The 23,672-nt window shown below is 42.4% G+C and overlaps 1 protein-coding gene across 1 annotated transcript in view; it reads right to left on the bottom strand.

Moving 5' to 3' along the window:
• The window catches only part of gtf2a1l (general transcription factor IIA, 1-like), a 37,848-nt gene that overhangs the window by 10,346 nt on the left and 3,830 nt on the right, over positions 1–23,672 (bottom strand). Inside the window, exons 2-8 of the mRNA XM_084391437.1 lie at positions 20,345–20,446; positions 20,091–20,211; positions 19,314–19,360; positions 18,967–19,060; positions 17,830–18,311; positions 3,805–3,966; positions 1,389–1,478 (exon numbers count right to left, since the gene is read on the bottom strand). Coding sequence (XP_084247563.1) covers positions 1,389–1,478; positions 3,805–3,966; positions 17,830–18,311; positions 18,967–19,060; positions 19,314–19,360; positions 20,091–20,211; positions 20,345–20,446 — 1,098 coding nt within the window. The remainder of the gene's footprint in view (positions 1–1,388; positions 1,479–3,804; positions 3,967–17,829; positions 18,312–18,966; positions 19,061–19,313; positions 19,361–20,090; positions 20,212–20,344; positions 20,447–23,672) is intronic.

The following is a 23,672-nucleotide window of genomic DNA, read 5'->3' as shown; positions in this document are numbered from 1 at the left end:
TTCCCAGGACTCTCCCATCAGAGTACTGACCAGGCTCATCCCTGCTGAGCTTCAGTGGGAGACCAGTCTTGGGCTACAGGGTGATATGGCTGCTGGATCTTTATCCATAAGATCTTAGAAATGGACCTATATAAAGATCCATTTCATGTATACAGTAATGAATATGCAGTGTTATTTCACATTTGATTACTTTGTTCAAATTTCTGTACCTAAAAACTACTGTTAGACCTGAAAAACTCTAGAAACTGTTTATTTCATTTGTAGCCTTTTTTGTTATATTTTATTTATTTGTGCTATTTGTAATTTGATTATTAGGTCTTATTTTATTACTGACTGTTTACTTGTCTTTAATAATGTTTTAAATTTACATTTAATAGTAGTTTTGCTGTAGTATCAAAATTGTAATAGAGAATTGTGATATTTCACTGGTGTTTAAACATTTAAACCACTGACCCAATCCTCAGCACTGAGCTCTGCTGAATTAGCTCTAAATATGTGCTGTGATATTACATGAAAGATAAAATATGATAGAGCATAGATTGAACAGTGAAAGTAACAGAAGCTCATACAAATTTCAAAATGCACCTGCAGACTATTTTTCCAGTCATGAATTTTGTCATTGACGATTTCTTAAAAACACTGTGCAAAAATCTCATCATCTCGTTCTCGTGAACCCAATCTCATGTCTCGTCACACTCGTAGTGTGTATATATATTCGAATTACATTAATTAACAATAGTCAAGTAAAGTTCCTTTATATAGCGCTTTTAACAATGTAGATTGTTTCAAAGCAGCTTTACAGTGATAATAGGAGATTACAGTAACAGATTACAGTTACAGTAACAGAAATGTTGGAAAAATTAAGCAATACAATTAGGCTATATGAAACTAAAACTGCCAGTGGGTCCCATAAGTGAACCACAGAATCATTCATTAAACCGATTCGTTCAAACCGGATGATTCGATCATGAATAAAGCAAATGACCACTTTATGAACAGGTCATTGAATCATTTTGAGTCTAATGGTTTGTTAAAAAATGCTGAATCATTTAATAACGACACATGAAACTGTACATGTCGTTCAACTGTTCTGCTCTTTTTGGAACAATTTCCATTAGCAAAACAATCAAAACTAACTAACCCTAACCCCCTGATATATTTAACACTCATAATTCTACAGGTTTTTTCTTGTGGGCAACCCAATCTATGAACCCATAACAGTAAAGAATCATTTGAAAGACGCCAGCTTATTTTTCCTGTACAAAACGGTACGGTTTTATTTCATAGCTATCATCTCTATCCAGTGTATGATTTGCAAAGGCTGATTTTCAACTCCTTTCACCTCATTCAATAAAATCACCCCTAAATAGTTTCTCTGTAGTTTTTACCTTGTCATACTGGCAAACGATGACATTCTCTGTGTCAAAGATCTCTGGGATATCTTGCTCACTCACGTCATCTCCAGAGTTCAGCGGATCCTGAGAGAACGCATGAGAAGAAAACAGAAGTGTTAATTTCTTCTCCTTTAAACTGGATCAGACTTTCATGAGCACAAGATTGACAGAATCAATGTGTGTGAAAATCTCCCTGCTCGCTCTCTTATAATGAGACCTGATTTTATTCCTCATTCATAGGCTTTCAAATCTAGGGATGCACGATTAATCGCAATAAAACCGCACGTGATTTGGCAAAGGCTGCGATTATCTTATGCGCAGCTTGTCAGTGGAGTGCGGCTGATCGGTAGTAAATACTGCCCCATTTGAACACCAGAGGGTGCTCTCACGCAAACACAATAAATATGCCCCGCCGCAGAAGTACAATAATGTGCATCATTCCAGGAAATCCCTGTCGCTGTAGCTGAATAAACAGAAGATCGAAACGCTTAGATTAAACATGACTTATAAATACACGACTGCCTTACTCTGTGTCAGAAGCTCATCATCTCACAGAAGGAGGAGCTCAGCTGTCGTTATGAAGTGAGTTTGGAGTAAATGCATGTTAATAAATGTTGTCTGTTGTTGGACAAGAGGTTCATAAATGCTTCTCATGTTTTGGAAAGATGTTTGACGCGTGTTGCTTTTTCAAATGCATGTTATGAGACTAAAACTCACAGTGCTTTCAGATGGAGCAGCGTTTTGTTACGTAAGACAGAAACAGGATGTAAATGCAATAACGCTCTTTATTAGAATCAGCACACAGGTCAGAAACACTGAACACAGATGGCCGCCAACACAGCAGGACAGACGGGTGGACACAAACGCAGGGTGGAACAGTGACGCAGGGACCTTGGTGGACAACAGGTGCTGGTGCTCAGTCCAATGATGATCCCTCGTGATGGTGCTCAGGTCCAGTGAATAATCCCTCGTGACGGTGCTCGGTGATCCAGTGCAGTGCAGAGAATCCAGGGACGAACACGACGACGACACGGGGAATCCAAATCCACACGAACAGACAAAGGAACAGACACAGGAACAGACACAGGAACAGACACAGGAACAGACACAGGAACAGACACAGGAACAGACACAGGAACAGACACAGGAACAGACACAGGAACAGACACAGGAACAGACACAGGAACAGACACAGGAACAGACACAGGAAACACACCGGGAAACCACAACGATCTGACAACATGAGACACCAGTTACTGAGCTTATAAAGGGACAAACAATTGAAACCAGCTGGCGCTACTGATCACCGATGATCAGTGACCACGCCCACAGACACACACACACACAACAGCACGTTAGACGAGAGAGAGACAGTGAATTCATAAACCGTGACACGTTTACAGAGCCGTACATCAATGACAAACTGCGCATAAAAAACTAAATAAAAATAAATCGCAGCCTTTGCGATTTTAAAATCGTGATAAGCCATCTCGATTTAAGTGCGATTACATATAAAGTGCGATTAATCGTTCAGCCCTATTCAATTCAAAAGCAATTTATGGATTTCCATAATTATTATTTCCATAATTATTTTGAATTCTCAGAAATGTTTAAGTTTTCCTGAAAAGTTCGGAGTTTCTTTATTTTTTATAAACGGTGATTCCCCGGAGGTTTGTAGTTTTGCGTCGTCCATCCATGGTCAAGCTTTCTCACTCGTAACAACTAACCTGTGTTCTTCACACACTATACACAGCTACTTTTCTAAGTACAGATATGACACACACTGGCTTACAGTATAACCACCCCTACAGGTCTAAAATATAAACGCTTATAACAGGCTTACCTTAGTGAATCAGAGTAAGACAAAAACACACTTTAGAAGACGGATTTATGATATACTCACTTACTGTTTAAATTTGGTTAATTTTGAAAAAAAAAGTTACATAGTGAACCTTTAATAACAGGCTACTAGTCATCAGCATGTTTCCTCGTACAAGCGTCGTATCGGCACTCGCCCTCTGAAAACTCTGACAGTTAGAACGGCTCATTCTTTGGTTCAGTAACTGGTCTATAGTGTATCGTGTTTGTAAGAGTTCAACTCTCACCGATATCATGATATTAGACCATGAACAAATAAAATGTCTCCACAATCTGCTTTTGAAGAGAGATTGTTAGTATGGTGCCACCGTCACAACACACTGTCCAACGCACAGTGCCACGCACATTCACATCACGTGTTAAACAACGCAGCAGAATTCATGCCATTAGAAATGTTCAAAAGATTTGACTGAAATGATTAGTCCGTAAACTGGAACGACCCACATACAGTTTATATTTCTGACGAAAGAAAAACAACAATAACGTAACAGAAACTTTCGGTGTTCTGTGTACTGTAAGTTGCTTTTATTACCTCTTCCTCTTCCAACTCCTCCTCCTCATTGCCATTGATCATTCCCAGAAACTCTTCCTCTCCAACGAGCCCCAGATCTTCATCATCATCATCTTCCTCCGTGTCGGAGCTGCTGTCAGCGACTCCATCCAGTTGTGTGATGAAGTTGAGCTCCGTCTCAAGCTGATGAAACAGAATCAGTATCATACTCTGTGTTTGAAACGACAATCTTTGAGCAGAAACATTTATATGGTTTCATTAAAACTGCAAGGCTACATGATGAAAGCGTTTTTACTAAAATGAAAATGGTTACTGATCTCAAACAGTAAAAACACGTGATTTCCATTCTTCCACCCTCAAATCTCATTAACATTAACATATTTAAACTGAAGAGCCATATTCAGTTACAACCCATTTTACATGCACATTTTTAATGGATTAGGCAAACGCTTTACCCAAACCAATTCACATTTAGTTCAAGGTCTACTTGAACTACTTCTACCTTGAACTAAGGTCTACTTCTACAATGCAGCATTCTGAATCAATTGATTTAGAACGCTGCAGCTCGTCTTGTCTTCAATGAGCCCAAGAGGGCCCACGTCACTCCTCTGTTCATCTCTCTGCACTGGCTACCTCTCGCTGCTCGCATCAAGTTCAAGGCATTGACGCTTTCTTACAGATCTATCACAGGCTCAGCTCCCTCCTACGAGTCTACATCCCTACCAGAAGCCTACGACCGGCCAACGAGCGACGTCTCGTGGTTCCATCACAGAGAGCCACAAAATCACTTTCCAGAACATTCTCATTCACAGTTCCCCGCTGGTGGAATGCTCTCGCCACCCTCATCCGGAACGCAGAATCCCTGGCAACATTCAAAAGACAGCTGCAAACCCATCTCTTCCGTGAGCACTTAACCTCATAAAAAAAATAAAAAAAAACCTCTCCTTTTTCCTTTAAATCCTCACTTGTCGGGGTTATGCTACTCTGAACAATGCCTGAACTTAGTATTTTGATTTGATTGTTTCTTACCTCTTCACGATGACTCGCTTAATTTAGTCCTAATTTGTAAGTCGCTTTGGACAAAGTCGTCTGCTAAATGACTAAATGTAAATGTACTTTTTCATGCATTGGTTCATACATTAGGCTGGGGGACAAAAATAATTCGCCTGACTAGAATTGATATTTACATTTATGCATTTGGCAGACGCTTTTATCCAAAGCGACTTGCATTGCATTTCAAGGTACACATTTTAAATTCTTATCAGTTATAAGAAATAATTCATATTCAATTGCTATATTTTAGTCTTTGCTTTTATAAAGGTATTTTAAAAATTGGTGCAAATAAAGCATTGCTATATTAATAGGGCTGTCCTCGACTAAAGATGTTTCTAGTCGACTAGTATTCGTTTATTTAAGACATTAGTCAACTAATCGCACATTTATATTTTATATATATTTTATATATTTTAATTGTTTATTAATGAACTAGTGTTTTCTTCGAGTTTTCTTCAAAGATGAAGTTGACGAAGCTGACTCGCCAGTGGACGCGCCTATAGAGAGAAATCCACCTTTCATACAGATTACATAATCAGAGAGTATTTGTTTTCTATTTTAATTGGTTCATTTAAAAGTAGACATTTCAAGCTTTCTATAGATATATTTCTCATGTCTGTGAGGCAAGTAGCCTTTTAGAGTTTTGGTTAATTTTTGTGACGTGCTGCTGTTCAGGGAGACCGAGACAGCAAAAAAGCGCATCCTGTTTGTTTTCATTTTACAATAGCACAACGTTTTGTTGTTATTGTGAGTGAATACAAATAAAACTGTCAAGACGGGATGATGTATTACTCTCATCTGTAAGTTAAGTTAAGTTAAATGCCAGTTACTGCGCTGGCGCCTCCATGTCATGCAGAAAACGCGCTAATACTTCAGCTTTCACACTCTGCAGGAACACTTGGATAGTCTCCTAATAATAGTGCACATTTATCTAGGTTAATGTCAGAGCGAGCAGACAAGTAAAGTTGCTTCTACCATATTTGAGGTCGATGGATGATAGGCAAACGTTTGAATTTCCTGCCCAACATACTGTAATTACAACAAGGACCCGTCATTTAACGATCTGTCCCTCACGGACTGCCTGACTTCACCACTTTCTGTGGAGTTTTTTTTTCTGCGACTAACTAACTATTCAAATTGATCGACTAAACCTCTTCTGGTCGACTAACGTTTCGTCGACTAAAAGGGGACAGCCCTATTTAGAAGGAAATACTTAGCAAACTTTTAGTCATAATGGTGTCGACTTGTATTGTTCCCGGGTGCAAGAAGTCAGAGTAAAAGTTTAAAGGAACACTCCACCGTTTTTTGAAATAGGGCTTATTCACATTCTTTCATACATTTAGATAGGTGGGTAAATGCATTTTTGTCTCAGTGCATGCATTGTTTTAGTTTGACAGGGTCGGCGCTAGCTTAGCTTAGCACAATGAATGGAATCCTTTGTTGCCAGCTAGCATGTCCTGAGTAAAAGTGATAAAAAATTTTTTTTAAAACACGTAATTACTTCTTGTGGCCTGCGTATTCACAATGAGTACAAACAGCGATGCAGATTAACACTAGGCGATTTCCTAGGCAGATATTGACTTGGGACTATATTATGGGGAAGCACAGGTGAAGCACGGCTACTTAGGCGAAGCACTGCTACTTGGGCGCAGAGATATCACGCAACACATGAAATCCCACGACTTCCGTCAACATACCGGTGTGAATAGTAGCTGCCTGGCTATTTTCCCAACAGTACATGAATGGCGATGAACATGGCTGATTTTGTGTGAGCCAGAACCATACGTATATGTACAGAAAATGAGTGGAAATAGAATGACAGGAGGAGGAGGTTGCGATCGCTCAACAGCCCGAGGACGTGAGGATGAGAGCCAACACGAACTGGTGGTGTGTGAATGTGGGGGAATATGCCGACTGAAATAGAGTCTGTGCTGTGGCGAGTGGGACAAGTTACTACCATCGATGACCAGGCTCAACGCGTCAGATCAAGATGAGCGTGCCCGCAGTTGTGTCCCAGCTACCGAGGATTTCACGGCGCTTATCCATCCGGCAGTACTCGATTTTTTTTTTCCGGTGTGATAAAGTGAACTGGAAAAAACGCCCCACGCCGAATGGACCAAATGGACCGCTGTCCACAGAGTAAGTGATTATTTTAAACATGACACATGTATAGTAAACTGCTTGTAGCCTTCTCCTCATAGTAGTTATACTAAAACTCCTGAGTCAAAAGAACCAGGCTAACTCAGTGAGAGAAATATAGCTAACTTAGCCCTCAGTCATTTCATTTTACAGGTAACGATAACAGCGATTTTTATTTTAGTTTGGTTGTTCATGCTAAACAGGTTGAATTCAACATGAGGTTATACTAGAGGAGGCTAACGTTATTTGAACCGTAGTCTATACAGCTTCTCAGCATCTATCGTACAACCGAATAAAGACACAGATTAACATAAGGAAGAGTAATAAAAGACAACTTACATGTGCACTTTGTTCTGCCTGTGCTTTGAAAATAGATGGGATGGGACAGCCGTATGTTTCAGACGTAGTACCGTCTTTCTGGGCCCATATTCCATTTTTTCAAAGTAACTTAGTCCTCCGGTGCAAAATGCTCTTTGCAAACACGATACTGTTTGATTTTGTAGAGAGGCGTTGAAGTACAGATCTCCAGAGCAGCTAGCCATTTATTTCTCAGTTCCACATTCGATGGAATTCTGTGAAACATTACATTCGTGTATGTCCTTTGCTTGTTCTCACAACCTTTTGCTACGCAGATAATTACCATGTTTGCTGTAACTGTAGCTGTAACTTCTCAAAAAAAAAAAAAAAAAAATCCAAAAGCGAAGACACTTGGTGCAGGTCACGCGTGTTGTTCTTCTGTTTTGACTCGTTGCACGCTGGTATGTTGACGGAAGTCGTGGAATTTCATGTGTTGCGTGATATCTCTGCGCCCAAGTAGCAGTGCTTCGCCTAAGTAGCTGTGCTTCGCCTGTGCTTCCCCCTAATATAGTCCCAAGTCAATATCTGCTTAGGAAATCGCCTAGTGTTAATCTGCATTGCTATTTGTACTCGTTGTGAATACGCAGCCCACAAGAAGTAATTACATGGGTTTTTTTTTTTTTGGATCACTTTTACTCAGGACATGCTAGCTGGCAACAAAGGATTCCATTCATTGTGCTAAGCTAAGCTAGCGCCGACCCTGTCAAACTAAAACAATGCATGCACTGAGACAAAAATGCATTTACCCACCTATCTAAATGTATGAAAGAATGTGAATAAGCCCTATTTCAAAAAACGGTGGAGTGTTCCTTTAATGGGAGTGAGTTACTTTTGGTTTCCAGTCAAGGTTCCAGTGCTTTGTAGGCAGGAACAAAAGGCTGCAAAGAATCGTAAATATGGAGAAAATGCAGTGACGGAAAATCTGAAAAACCTCTGTTTGTTGTCATGTCGAACTGGAAGACCACGAACAGTGTTTTAGGCCAAACGCAAAGGAAAAACTAAAAGACACTGCCGTTCTGTCTGTTCTGCCCAAAGCAAAACACTGTTGTGTACAGATAAGAAAGCCGTTGCCATAGTGATCCGTTTTACCATAATGCTACACAAAGTTAAAAAAAATACAATACAATTTTCAGTGATAAACCCACTCTTACAATAACTGTTAATAACCCTCTGTTGATCCGACTGTCCGTGGGCGAGGATACAAAAATGCAGAACATTAAGAACTGAAGAACATGTCACGTAACTTCATTTCCCTGAGATAACTTGGAACGAATATTGTGTCATTGCTAGACGCTATGGGGAAAACTCCTTTATCTCCGAATTCTGAAGTCTTTAATTTAACAGCACAGTGCCACTGCAAAGCCATAACAAAGGCGATCTGAAAGCTCTTTTTTTTTTTTTTTTTTTTTTTTTTTTTTTGCGGGCATTTATATAGCGCTTTCATATGTACTACTGTACACCCAAAGCACTTTACAATCATGTCAGGGGATCTCTCCTCAACCACCACCAGTGTGCAGCATCCACTTGGATGATGCGACGGCAGCCACAGTACAACGGCGCCAGTGCGCTCACCACACACCGGATATAGGTGGAGAGAGGAGAGAGAGTGATAGAGCCAATTCAATGTAAGGGGATTATTAGGAGGCCATGATTGGTAAGGGCCAATGGTGTGTGGCCATGACACCGGGGTTACACCCCTACTCTTTACGAGAAATGCCATGGGATTTTTAATGACCACAGAGAGTCAGGACCTCGGTTTAACGTCTCATCCGAAGGACGGTGCTCTTTGACAGTATAGTGTCCCCGTCACTACACTGGGGCGTTAGGACCCACACAGACCACAGGGTGAGCACCCCCTGCTGGCCTCACTAACACCTCTTCCAGCAGCAACCTGGTTTTCTCAGGAGGTCTCCCATCCAGGTACTAACCAGGCTCAGCCCTGCTTAGCTTCAGTGGGCAACCAGTCTTGGGCTACAGGGAGATATGGCTGCTGGCTGACCCACGAATGGCCCAGTCGTGCTACTCCCTCAGGTCATCAAACGAATCAGGGAAGACAGTTGGGCCGTTGGGCGTGGTCCAGTGGTGTATCTATTGGTGACATCTGTTCAGTGGCCGGCTGGTCCTCGCCGTTCACCTTCGCCAGATTTTACAATTTGGAGGTCCCTGCGCTGCAGGCACACATCCTCTGTCTAGTTGGAGTTGACCTCTGGGCTAGTCATTAGCCGAAAGTCATTGGCTGCTCAGTTGGATCTGCACGAACCTTTGGCGAGGAGAGCCCACCGAAAGGGGAGGAGCACCTGCCTATAAAAGCAGCTCATTTCCCGTCCCAAAACGGTAGGGCTAGGGAATGGAAATAAATGCCTACAAGGAAGGGCTCGGACTGAGGTTGGAGCCTCCGGAAGGGTAATAGCAGGTTGAGCTAGCCCAGAGGTCAACTCCAACTAGACAGAGGATGTGTGCCTGCAGCGCAGGGACCTCCAAATTGTAAAATCTGGCGAAGGTGAACGGCGAGGACCAGCCGGCCACTGCACAGATGTCACCAATAGATACACCACTGGACCACGCCCAACGGCCCAACTGTCTTCCCTGATTCGTTTGATGACCTGAGGGAGTAGCGCGACTGGGCCATTCGTGGGTCAGCGCATCCGTGCTCTTTGTAAAGAATATTGGGCAGTGAGAGTTGGCTCCAGAGGTGAAGAGGTCGACCCCTGTCTTCCCTAAGATGCTCCAGATCATTTGAACCGTCTTGGGATGGAGGGATCATTCCCCTGGGAACACGTTGTCTCAGAACATCATGTCTGCTCCCTGGTTCAGTCTGCCCAGCACATGCATTGCCCCCAGAGAGCGCAGGTTGCATTGTGCCCACAATAGGAGTCCTCTGAGTCCTCCCTGGTGGTTTATGTAGGACACCACTGCCATGTTGTCCGACTGGACTAGGACATGGTGTCCTATTAAGTTTGGTAGGAAGGTTTTGAGGGCCAGAAAAACCACCATCATTTCAAGGCAGGTGATATGCAGCTGCTTTTCCGTGCTCGACCAGGAGCCGAAAGTCGGTCTGCCCTCACACACAGCTCCCCAAACCTGTGTTGGAAGCGTCTGTGAAGACCACCTTCCTCCTCCAGACCAACCCCATCTTTACTCTCTGATGCAGCCGTGGTCCACCTTGGCGTGGAGGCGACCTGAACGCCATGCGTGAGCTGGGACCTGGGGTTTCAGCCAGTACTGCAGTACCCAACGGAAGAACTGGCGATGCAGAGACCATATGGCCTAGCATCTTCTGAAAAGTTCTGAGGGGGAAAAGGCCCCCGCTCTGAACGAAGCTTATGGGTTAACCACACCTTAATTTTGGCTGAGTCTAGAATCCCAGGAAAGAAATTCTCTGGCTGGGAGACAGTGAGCTCTTGGCTATAGTCCTAGGCATTCCAGATGGCTGAGGAGCATAGTCCTAGGCATTCCAGATGGCTGAGGAGCATAGTCAAGTCAAGTCAAGTCATCTTCATTTATATAGCACTTTTAACAATGTAGATTGTCCAAAGCAGCTTTACATTGAATATAGGAAATTAAAGTAACAGAGATTGTTTTGGCTTTATAGCAGCTCTAGAATAAAGTTATTGTCCAGCTAAAGTTAGTTTGATTGATTCACTTCCGTCGCAACGATCATTAGTTATTAACTTAGGGGCCGCTAACATGACACCATTTTAACAGAAAACTCTTAAGTTCTTTCTGTGCAAACGCGAACCAGTGAGAACGCTGATGGCGTGCACATGCGTATTACGAGTTCAGTCTATAGGGATGTGCGTTTGAATATATGTGCGCAGGCGTGTAGTCCTTCCCTACAAATCAACCCTCAACATACTACTTGTCTTGCCTTAAAATTTATAATACAGAATTTTTAATCGCTTCCACGTGGCCACGCGAACCGGAATTATCCCGACAACGGGATTTATCTGTAGAGAGGTAAAGGGAGGGGAGGGAGGCCTTCACAGGGGAGAGACTAGTGGACACTTCAGGACTGCGCTGTCATCGGGTCCAGGCGCAGGTCCTTCATCAGATTTGGATCCGGCGGACTGCGGTAAACCTTGGGATAAACAGAGAGACTAATATTAGCGTAGACGCCATTCTTCTTATGATGTAACGAGTACATCAGGATTTATGGGAAGTGTTCCCGGTTCCGGCTGACCTAATCTATGCAGCCTAACATTGAATTATAAAAGTCTATAATGTGTTGTGTATGCTAGGTCAAATAGATGTGTTTTTAGTCTAGATTTTAACTGACAGAGTGTGTCTGCTTCCCGGAAAATGTTAGGAAGACTGTTCCAAAGTTTTGGTGCTAAATAGGAAAAGGATCTACCGCCAGCAGTCGATTTTGATATTCTAGGTATTATCAACTGGCCGGAATTTTGAGATCGCAATAGACGTGAAGGACTATAATGCGTTAAGAGCTCGCTCAAGCACTGCGGAGCTAAACCATTTAGTGCTTTGTAAGTAATCAGCAATATTTTAAAATGTATACGATGTTCAATAGGGAGCCAGTGCAGTGTTGACAGAAACCGGGCTAATATGGTCATACTTCCTGGTTCTGGTAAGAACTCGAGCTGCTGCGTTTTGGACCAGCTGTAGTTTGTTTATTAAGCGTGCAGGACAACCACCCAGTAGAGCATTACAGTAATCTAGCCTTGAGGTCATGAACGCATGAACTAATTGTTCCGCATTTGTCAATGAGAGCATATGACGTAATTTAGGTATATTATTAAAGTTTAAAGATTTGATTGACTACAAAACTATTCAAATTGGTTTTAGAGCACATAATAACCAATTGCCTAGAAATATCCAAGAGCTTTTTCTACTGAGAGAAAGCGCGTACAATATCAGAGGAATATCAATGTTTAGTAAACCATTAATTCGAACAAATAGTAAGTTCCACTGTACATCAACTCAGGGTGTTATCCTGTGGAACAACAGTAATAATGATTTAAAGTTATGTAAAAACTTATTGCAACTGAAATTTTTATTTTAAAAAAGAATCCTGGATGGATATAGAGCTGGAACAGTGATTTTCAGAGCTTTGTTGATTTTTATTTAGTTTGAATATCTAAGTGATGCAAACAATTTAAGTAGCTAAAAATATCATTGAAGTGGGGGTAGGACAAGAAAAGTTATATTAACTTCTTCCTACCCCTTTGAACATGACTGTTATTTGGATCATCTGCTGATGATCTTTTTTGTTGATTGTTCTTATTTAGTTTTGTTGTTGTTTTTTTTAACATGTTCAATAAATAAATAAATAAATAAATAAATAAGATGGAAGAATGCGGTTTTACAGATACTAGACACGTGACTTTCAAATGAAAGATTGGTATCAAAGAGCACACCCAGGTTCCTAACCGACGACGAGGACTTAACAGAGCAGCCATCAAGTGTTAGACAGTATTCTAGATTATTACGTGAGGAAGTTTTTTGTCCAATAATTAGAATCTCTGTTTTTTCAGAATTAAGTAGTAGGAAATTACTAGTCATCCAATTTTTTATATCAGCTATGCATTCCTTTAATTTTGTGTACTGGTAAGTTTCGTCAGGGCGTGAAGAAATATAGAGCTGAGTATCATCAGCATAACAGTGAAAACTAATGCCATGTTTCCTAATGATATCTCCTAATGGTAGCATGTACAGAGTGAACAGCAGCGGTCCTAGTACTGAGCCTTGTGGTACGCCATACTGAACTTGTGATCGATGAGACATCTCTTAATTTACTGCTACAAACTGATAACGGTCAGATAAGTATGATTTAAACCATGCTAATGCAATTCCACTAATGCCAACATAATTTTCGAGTCTATTTAAAAGAATGTTGTGGTCAATAGTGTCAAATGCAGCACTAAGATCGAGTAACACTAATAGAGAGATACAACCACGATCGGATGATAAGAGCAAATCATTTGTGACTCTAATGAGAGCAGTCTCAGTACTATGGTACGGTTTAAATCCTGACTGGAAATCCTCACAGATATCATTTCTTTCTAAAAAGGAACATAGTTGTGAGGATACTGCCTTTTCTAGTATCTTTGACAGAAAAGGTAGATTCAAGATCGGCCTGTAATTGACTAATTCTGTACGATCAAGTTGCGTATTTTTAACAAGCGGTTTAATCATAGCCAGCTTAAAAGTTTTTGGTACTTATCCCTAATGACAAAGATGAATGAATGATATTAAGAAGAGGATCTATGACCTCTGGAAGCATCTCTTTCAGTAGCTTAGTCGGTATAGGGTCTAACATACATGTTGTCGGTTTAGATCATTTAATGAGTTTAGTAAATTCTTCCTCTCCTATAGCAATGAATGAATCAAATTTTTCTTCAAGGAGACTAAAATGCACTGCCTGATGCGATACTGTAGTAGACGGTTGCATAGTTATAATTTTCTCCCTGATGTAATCAATCTTATAAGTGAAGAAGTTCATAAAGTCATTACTGCTGTGCTGCTTGGAAACTTCTGGGCTTGAAGCTTTATTTTTCGTTAGTTTAGCCACTGTTTCAAATAAATACCTAGCGTTTTGTTTATTTTCTTCTAATAGGGTTGAAAAATAAGCAGATCTAGCAGCTTTTAAAGCCTCTCTGTAAGTAATCGAGCTCTCTTTTCATGAAATGCGAAATACCTCTAGTTTTGTTATCTTCCAGTTGCGCTCCATTTTTCTGGCTGCTCTCTTAAGGGCCGAGTGTGCTCGCTGTACCACGGCGTTGGACTATTTTCTTTAATCTTCTTTAAGCGCAAAGGAGCAACTGTGTCTAAAGTGCTGGAAAAAAAAGAGAGTTAAAAGTTTCTGTCGTAATATCGAGTTCTTCTAAGCTATCCGGGATGCTGAGATTAGTTAAGTGGCAGAAGTGATAGGTCTAACATATTTGTAACACGGAGTCAGCTTTGCAGCCTTGGCTAGTTTACACGAGACTAGATAATGATCTGAGATGTCATCGCTCTGCTGCAGAATTTCAACGGCATCTAGCCAGGTTTCTGTCAAACACAGCACATCTAGATTATAGTCTGTAATCATATCATTAACAATAAGTGCTTTTGAAGTAAGGGATCTAATATTCAGCAACCCAAGCTTTATCATTTGCTCATTTGTATTATTATCTGTTTTTTATTTGTTGAACATCAATTACATTTTTACCCTTAGATGGGTTTGGAAGTTTTTTGTATGTCCTAATTCGGGGTCATAACAGACACGGTCTCTATATGATGATATCTAGGATAAAGAGGCTCTATGTGATGGGATTTATCTGACCTTGGTGACGTGAGACAGCTAGCAGACGGTCGGTTTAGCCAGTCTGTCTGCTTCCTGACCTGAGCCCCAGATTGTCATGTTTGAGCTCTAAGACTAGAGGTCGACCGATATGGTTTTTTTCAGGCCGATGCCGATGCCGATCTTTTGAAATCCGGGTCGGCCGATGGCCGATAAATGCTACCGATTTATTTTGGCCGATTATGTGCTTGTTTTTAACCTCTATTTGAAAGATAAAATGTAACACAAATAATTACTTAAGATAGACAAGATTTCTCAACAAAAACATTTATTGAACACTTTACCAATCTGCACTTGTACAAAAGACAAAAAGAACTTGAGATATGTTTGGTAATTGTACCTGAATGAATTGAAAATTTATTTGCTACATTTCAGATTAATATATTTGTTTTCCTTAACATTTTAATTAACAGTAACTTAAACACTTTGCAGTTTGAATGATGTCCTGATAAACAAAATGACAGAGTATGTTTATATGTTTCCACTGTTCGATCGCGCCCGCGCCTCACACACACACGCGCGCGCGCGTTTGCACACAAATATAAGTAAACACTTTGCGACTTTAAACACACGCGACTTTTCGATCTCGATCGCGCCCGCGCCTCTCTCTCTCTCTCTCTCTCTCTCACACACACACACAACATATTCCAGCATTGCAATCTTTACATCGCAGCCGGAGCTAAAGCGGAGCTACAGATTAGGTGTCCCTAAAGAACCCGCGTATCTAACAGTAGTTCCGCATTACTTTGCACGCAAGTTTTATTTATTTTTATAGCGTGTATTCTCCGTGGAAATTTATACACCGAACCGTGACGCCTGTACCGTTTCGGTTCAATACGAATACGTCCGTTCCACCCCTAGTCTACAGTGAAATACAGTCACACATTACACTACTGTTTGGCCAGCATTTTAACCGTGTTTAATCCAGCTACTAGCTAACGGAATGTTAAAGTTAACTGCTGACTAGTGTCAAGTGCAGCGAAGCGAAGCGAAGCGATGTTTCTGTTATTCTAACGTCCGTTTTCAGAGCATCCAAGAGAAGCACAGACATAACAGTAGCACTGATATGAAGCACAGAAATGCGCGTTGATATTCGGTCCGGTAAATAACGGTCGTTAAGGCACCAGTGCCGTATTAGCACTGGGTCTGTCTGTAGCTACCCAACCCTAGCAAAGCAAAGCCAGTCCTTCACTAGCATATAGTTGGTCTCTTTTTTTTATTACTTATTTCTCTGCATTGAGTGACAACCCTCTCAAATATAAGACACACAAACAGAACAAATAAAAGTCTCAGATTCACTGTCTGTAAATTCTTGCTTACTTTATTGTGACATGATCGCAACCCTTCTGCTGTGCTAATGCAACCTCAACTACGCTATCAATTTCAAAGTAGCCGAACGTCATGTCGCCTATTCATGTTTTTTCTCTAAGTTGGCAGTAACATATCAAAAGTTTTTAATTAAATATAAAGGAGTTTTCTCCAAGGAACTTAGCTCCTTCCTTAAGCACTGGATGAGGTCTGCTCACTCTGCTGGAGAATGACTCTAGGCGCAGCATGCGTCGAACGCGTGTTCCACAACAACAACACTAGGCTGCCCACAGATGCGCCTGCCTAATAATCGGCTTGATACACTTGGATATTGGCCGATGCCGATTATGTTAAAAATGCAAAAAATCGGCCGATCAATCGGCCGACCGATGAATCGGTCGACCTCTATCTAAGACTATGTGCCATATTACTAGAGAGAAGAGCAGCACCATCCCAGGAGGGATGAATACCATCTCTTTTCAACAGGTCAGGTCTGCCCCAAAAACTTTTCCAATTGTCTATGAATTCTTTATTATTTTGCGGACACCACCTCGACAGCCAGCCATTGAGTGAACACAATCTACTAACTATCTCATCACTCCTGTGAACAGGAAGGGGGCCAGAGCAAATTACAGTGCCTGACATCGTACTTGTGAGTTCACACACCTCTTTAACATTAATTTTGGTGATCTCCGACTGGCGGAGTCGAACATCATTTGTGCCAACGTGAAAAATAATCTTGGAGAATTTACGATTAGCATTAGCCAGCACTTTTAAATTTGCTTTGATGTCAGGCGCTCTGGCTCCCGGCAAACATGTGACTATGTTCGCTGGTGTCTCTATTTTCACGTTCCGTGTAATAGAATGGCCAATAACTAGGGCACATTCAACAGGATTCACAGTGGGTGTTTCACTGAGAGGGGAGAATCTATTTGAAGTTGTAATCGGAACGGAAGAGCCGTGTTTTGTCCCGTGACTACAGCGCCTCACCGTCACCCAGTTGCCCTGCTGCACGGGCTCTACTTCAGCCGGAACCGAACAATGTAAAGAGTTCACTAAGCTAGTCGCATCCAAAGCAGTATCTAAAGCCCTTGCACTCTTACAATTAACCTCGATTAAAGTTTGGATGCGTGTCTCTAGTTCTGAAATCTTCCCCGTCAGCTTTACTATCTCCCTGCATTTATCACATGTAAATCCTGCGCTGACAGAGAAGGATATGCTAAACATGTTGCATGAGGTGCAAGTAAGATGACATTACATGACATGACATGACATGACGTGTTTGTTGACTGATCCTACTCACCTAAGTTGTTTGATGGACTCGTAACAGGCTCAAGCGCGCGAGAAAAAAAAATAAATAAATAAAGAGCGCACAGATGGCACGCTAACAGGCTAGCGAATTACTAGCGTGTTGTGCTAGCAATAATGATTTAGATTGAAGCTGGCGATGTCAGGTTAATGTGTGATGTTGAGTAAGTTATATTTAGCAGTATAAACAACAAGGAATTATAATAAATAATGATTCAAAACAGAAAGATATACAAAGCTTTCAGACGCACACCAACGCAACAGCAGCAGCAGAAGCAACGAGGCAGACAGAAGCAATCGATCAATACTGATAATCGGTTTCACAGATCTGTGAGATATTAATTCTTCCTCCGACTGGGCCAAGTCGGCTCCCCTTCTGTCTCAGGGGGGAAAGCTCGTACATGCACTTTGTAAACATGCGTGGGGCCAGAGACATTCCGAATGGTAGGACTGTATACTGGTATGCCACCCCTTCGAAACGACTAGAAAAGACTCCCCTTTAGAAACGACGTCGGACAGACACGACTAGAACACAACACTGGTTTCATATTTATAGGTGTCTTGCATGTTGCATTGAAGTTTACCTTAATGTCATGACTCGTTTCAGCCTTCAAGTCTGGAAGAGCAGTTGATTCATCAGCTGCTCCATCTGGCTCTTTTAAGGCCGTCTCCACCACATCCCGGGGATAATCCGAGCGCGGCCCCTGTGCTGGCGGAGTGAAGAACGATGAGGTGCTCATGTCGATGGGCTGCGGGCTGAACTCAATGCCGTCGAGGTTAAACTCGCTCTGACTGTCAGAGGCTGATGGGGAGGGTTTGTCGTCGGTTTGTTGGAAGAGCTGATGATGCAACGGTTGCGGAGGATTCGGCAGGGTCTCAGACGCTACACAACCAGATGGCGCTGGAGCACAGGGAACAGACAGATGGGCCGGGATGTTGCGAGCAACGGCCATGGGACGAGAAACCGGGTTGGAATTCTGCTCAATGCAGGTCGGAGCGGGTCGGGTCATGACATGCTGAGCTCCTCGCGTGACCATTACAGGAACATTGACTTTGTAGAAATGTCCTGAAGGTGAGAGAGGAACAGGGAAGAACAGCTAAACATTATTTAAGCCATTATTTCAGCTCATTTACATTGAGTGGTTGGAATGGGGGATTCAAAGTCTTAGACAGTGCTCTTCTTCAACTAGGTCTTGTCCGTGGGAATAAAGAAACTTTTACAGGGGTGCAAAACTCAGTTCCTGGAGGGCCACAGCCCTGCAGAGTGTAGCTTCAACCCTAATTAAATTCACCCAATCCAACTAATCATGTCCTTCAGACTTATTTGAAAACTACAAGTACTGTATGTGTTGGAGCTAAACCCTTCAGGACTTTTTTTTAATCGTTCTATTATTGGCTGGTTTGTTGATTACTGTGTGTTAATTGTGTACTGACTGCAGCATGGGTGATGGCCCAAGACAAATTTCTCCATGTGGGATAATAAAGTTTTACCTTACCTTACCTAATAAGCTGAGAAACATTTGCCTATTTTTAGATTTCATTAGTTTTCTTTGAATATACGGAAATTAACCTTAATATTTTTTATTTTAGTGAACTTATCATAATTTCCCATGCTTCACACTTTGTAAATTGCCAGTTTAAAGCAACTTTAAATTAATACTCCTGTGTAAGCTAAAAAGCGTGGGGTCGAGCGTGGGGTCGAGCGTGGGGCTGAGTCTCACCTGAGGCCGTCTGCAGTGTGACGCCAGCTGGAATCTGGACTGGATATGTTATTCCAGGCGGCAGAGAAAATGTGGCAACAGAACCACAGCTGTTCTGAAAGTCATGGAAAACACATTTTCATTTCACATTCACAATTTCAAAAGAGCTTTAACTCAGAAGATCAACATTAACATTAACAGGAGTTTCATAAAGACGTTATAATGCAGATTAATGAACACAGACGACCTTTCTATATTAAACAGCTGTGAAAGTGGATTTAAATCAAATGAGTGGAAAAAGAAACGTACAGGTATCCTGGCAATGGTCACACATTTTTAAGCGAAGAGGACAGTGTTTGTTGACTTACTGTTTTGGAGGTGAAGTTCTGCACATTCTGAGCAGCTGGAATGACGACTGAGAAAAGAGAGGAAAACATCAAGCACACGACCAGAGAAAACAGCGAAAGTGTCCTAAACGAAGTGGACAACAAATGTGAGAGTAAAAGAATGCGGTGAGATGTGACAGTGCTCGTGATTTACTTTGGGTAAAATAGCTATTAAAGTGAAAAAAATTATTGGAGGAGCATTTCATTGGCCTTGAGTGTAACAGGTCAACAACCAGACAAAATATAACTAAAGAGCTGGACAGCCGTCATCATCAACTAAACACTCTGGTGGTAACATGACCTGACAGTGCGTTTACACTGCAGTGAAGTGGGCGTTTCGAGATAATTCTGTTGAGTGCGGAGCAAGACTCCCGCTGGAGGATTGTGGGATTGACCGGGGATCTGAGCATTGCAACGTTTGTGACGTTTGTCATAAGCATTAAACATGAGTTTCTGCTGGATTTAGTACATCTGTCATTTCATTTATCTATTGGATGCATTCATTTTGCTTTCCAACTGTAATCATTTGTGTATATATGTTGATTGCACTGGCTGTGCACTGAAAAAACTGATTTAACGCACAATGGTAAGCCGTTTTAGTTCACAATCTTCCCAGCCTTACTCGCCGTAATCACATTTTTACTAGTAAGAATTCAATTCTTTAATTCTCGAGTGTTTGAGTTCAGTGTAAACGCACCGTACATTCACTGCACTTCTACAAAACAACAAGACTTTCACAAATCTCAGATCAGGACCGACCGCTGGGTTTATGGAGAGTCTGCGTGAAGTTTGCTGGTAGTTGCAGAACAAAGTTGGATGGATTGTTGTCTTTACTGAAACCCTCCACAGCTTTAGACTGAACGACCTTTGACTCCCAGAGCTGAAACACAGCCACACACACACACACACACACCTCTATCTCTGCGCACAGTGATAATCACCACCAGAAATCAGTTCAACTGGCAAGCTTGCTTAATGCATCTTACTTCTCTTGTTTGCTGATAGTGACTGACCTGTCTGAGGTTGTCCAGCACTCCTTCATCCACTCCTTCATCACAGAATAACTCTCTGAGACTCTCCATCACATCCTCGATGACGGACAGATACAGCTTCGGCTGAAACATCAATCACATTCAAACATCTCATGCTATACTTTCACACTAACTCATAATATTCAGTTTGAGTCCGCCTTAGTAGAGTCAGAATCGAGTCCAACTAAACAATCCTGTATTTCATCGTCAATCTTTTTTTTTTAAACCTTAACTTACAAAAAACATGTGAATTTTAAATGTAACAAAAGCAAACCTCTATTGCATCTTGCTTGCCTTTTTGATTTCAAGTCATACAGTATCCCGCTCAGCTTAAAGTCATGTGACGGAAGCCTCTTGATTTCTGTATTGTGGAAACAGCTTGTTGAATGTAAAAGGGCTTGACCTATACATCTATAACTGTAAGAACTGGTAATCGGGGTAAACTGGTGAATGGGAACATCCCAGTGCTACTGAAGCTCTTCTTGTTTCAGGCTGTGTGTTGGGTGGGTTTATTATGACAGACTAGTGTTGTCAAAAGACCCGGTACTTCGATACCAAGTCGGTAAAAAAAAAATTAAACCGTTACGGTACCAGCTTTTCTTAAGTCCCGGTGGTACCGAAGTACCGGATTAATCCGGTTCTTGATGCGCTGTCCAAATGGTGCACAGTTACAGTGAAATACCATATATGGTAGGTATCCTGTTGTGACGTAGTTGGTCCCGGTTCGCGGGCAGTTGTAATGGCGTATGCTAAATAAAGAGGCACATGGACTCAGCTCCTGGTTGTTTATTACATATTGCAAACATGGTGTCAGAAGTGAACACTAGATCCTGAACATGGCTTTAAACAGCATTCCTGCCCCTGAGGGCATGCGGATGTCAGGGGACAGTGGAATTCGAGGACTATGAAGTAGCTACCGGGCTTATTGAGAAGCCCAAAGAGGTGAGAGCGGCCGCGCTGCAGCGATTAATGGGTAATGAATGTCGGCATATCTCTTGATGCGTGAACGTCAGCTGACTTCGTCACAGTCTGTCGAAATATGCCGACTGGCAGAAGCGACGGAACAATGTGTAAAAGCTATCGACAAAACAGTCAGTGACAGTGTGAATATGGCACAAGCACAAAGGCTGAAACGTAGGGATGGTGAAGTGAATAACGAGCAAATGCTCAGAACTGTGAACTGCAAGTATTGTGGGGGTGGTCACAAGAAAGGCAGAGATCAGTGTCTGCATATGGAAAGACTTGTCGACCATGTGGTGTATTGAATCATTTCGCTAAGGTTTGTAGAGCCCGTCAGAGAGCCGACAGGTCCGGCAGAGTGAATGTAATGATGGATGATGGTCAGGATGAGCAAGGGCCCTACAGCGAGGGTCGACTCTTCGCTGCTGAGGAATGCATTGACACAGTAAAGTCCCCAGGTCCAAGATGATTCGTTAACCTGACGCTTAATAAAAGAAAGCAGGCCTGTCAGCTAGACACGGGAGCAACTTGTACGTTATGAGCCGTATAGTCAAAGAGAAACTGGATCCAGAAAGCCCCCTGCAGCCGAGCACAACAAGACTGAAATTGTATTCTGGTGCCACAATGCTTTCCCTGGGGCGATTTCACACAGAATGCACCGTAAAGAGCACCAAACACAAGCTAGTTTTTGAAGTGGTCAAGGCCGATCAAGAGCCATTACTCTCGGGTGACACATGTGAGCGGCTGGGACTCATGAAATTTACCATCCCAGAAGAGCTTCATAGACTGATTGCATACTCCGACGTGCCTTTCACAAAGCAACAGTTAACTGACAATTTCAAGGACGTGTTTAATGACCCAGTCGAGTCAGTCCCAGGAGAGGTCTGCTTTGTGCTCGACAGCAGCGTGTCGCCTGTGCAATGCGCGCCACGGAACGTGCCAGTGGCCTTGAAAGCCAGAGTAAAAGAACAGCTGGATAAGTACATGAGAGATGGACACATCACAAATGTCACGGAACCCACACCATGGATCAGCAACATGGTAGTCATAGCCAAGCCAGACAAAGTAAGAATATGCATAGACCCAAAACACCTGAATCAAGCACTGCAAAGATCGCACTACCACATGCCAACACTGGAAGACGTTCTGTATAAGCTACCCAAAGCACGTCTGTTCACGCTGGTGGACGTTCGCGATGCCTTTCTACACTGCAAACTGGATAATGACAGCAGCTTAATGACAACTCTCTGGACTCCATGGGGACGGTGTAATGGTGTAAACCAGGGGTGCCCAACCCCGCTCCTGCCGATCGACTGTCCTGCACAGTTCATCTCCAACCCTAATCAAACACACCTGCCTTTAATTTTCAAGCGATCCTAAAGACGTTAATTGGTTGCTTCAGGTGTGTTTGATTAGGGTTGGAGATAAACTGTGCAGGACAGTCGATCGGCAGGAGCAGTGTTGGGCACCCCTGGGGTAAACTGTAGGGCTGTAATCTCCCAGTCGATTATTGGTCGATACGTTCTGGCTCGACCAAAATTCTGATTGGTCGATTTTTTTGCCGCGAAAAGACGAAAGACGAAAGCAATCCTGGCAATGCAGACACCGCAGGATGTAAAAGCAGTTCAGCGTTTCATTGGATTTGTGACGTACCTGGCCAAGTTTCTCCCACGGCTTTCAGAGGTATGCGAGCTGCTTCGCAGGCTTCTGGACAAAGAAGTAGCGTGGCATTGGCTCCCTAAACACGACGAGGCAGTTCAAGAAATAAAACGTATGATTATGAACACGCCCGTTTTGAAATATTATGACATAAACAAGCCGGTGACAATACAAAGCGACGCCAGCAAGAACGGTTTGGGCTGCTGTCTGCTGCAGCAAGGACAACCTGTGGCTTTCGCCTCTCTGGCAATTACGAGAACTGAACAAAATTATGCCCAAATTGAGAAGGAATGCTTGAGTATCGTGTTCGCATGTCAGAGGTTTCACCACTACCTGTACGGCAGAGAGACAATCACTGCTGAAACCGACCATAAACCCCTCGTGACAATTTTTAAGAAGCCACTTTTGAGTGCTCCCAAATCCCTCCAAAGCATGTTGTTACAGCTTCAAAACTTCAACCTCAATGTCGTGTACAAGCCTGGTCCAGAGATGTACATAAGTGATACGCTGAGCAGGGCAGCGCTCGACAAACATGCGTCCAACGAGCCCGGACCACAACAACGTACTGTGAGTCCCACGGACAGCGCCGAGGCCGTGCTCTCATTCATAGACCAAGCCCTACACCTCAACGTGACAGACATCAGTCTCCGTCAAACTGTAACTGAGACCAGAGCTGACGACGCATTGCAGG

Source organism: Rutilus rutilus, assembly GCF_951802725.1.
Source record: "Rutilus rutilus genome assembly, chromosome: 20".
Classification (NCBI taxonomy): Eukaryota; Metazoa; Chordata; class Actinopteri; order Cypriniformes; family Leuciscidae; genus Rutilus; species Rutilus rutilus.
This window is presented reverse-complemented; position numbering and strand designations above follow the sequence as displayed.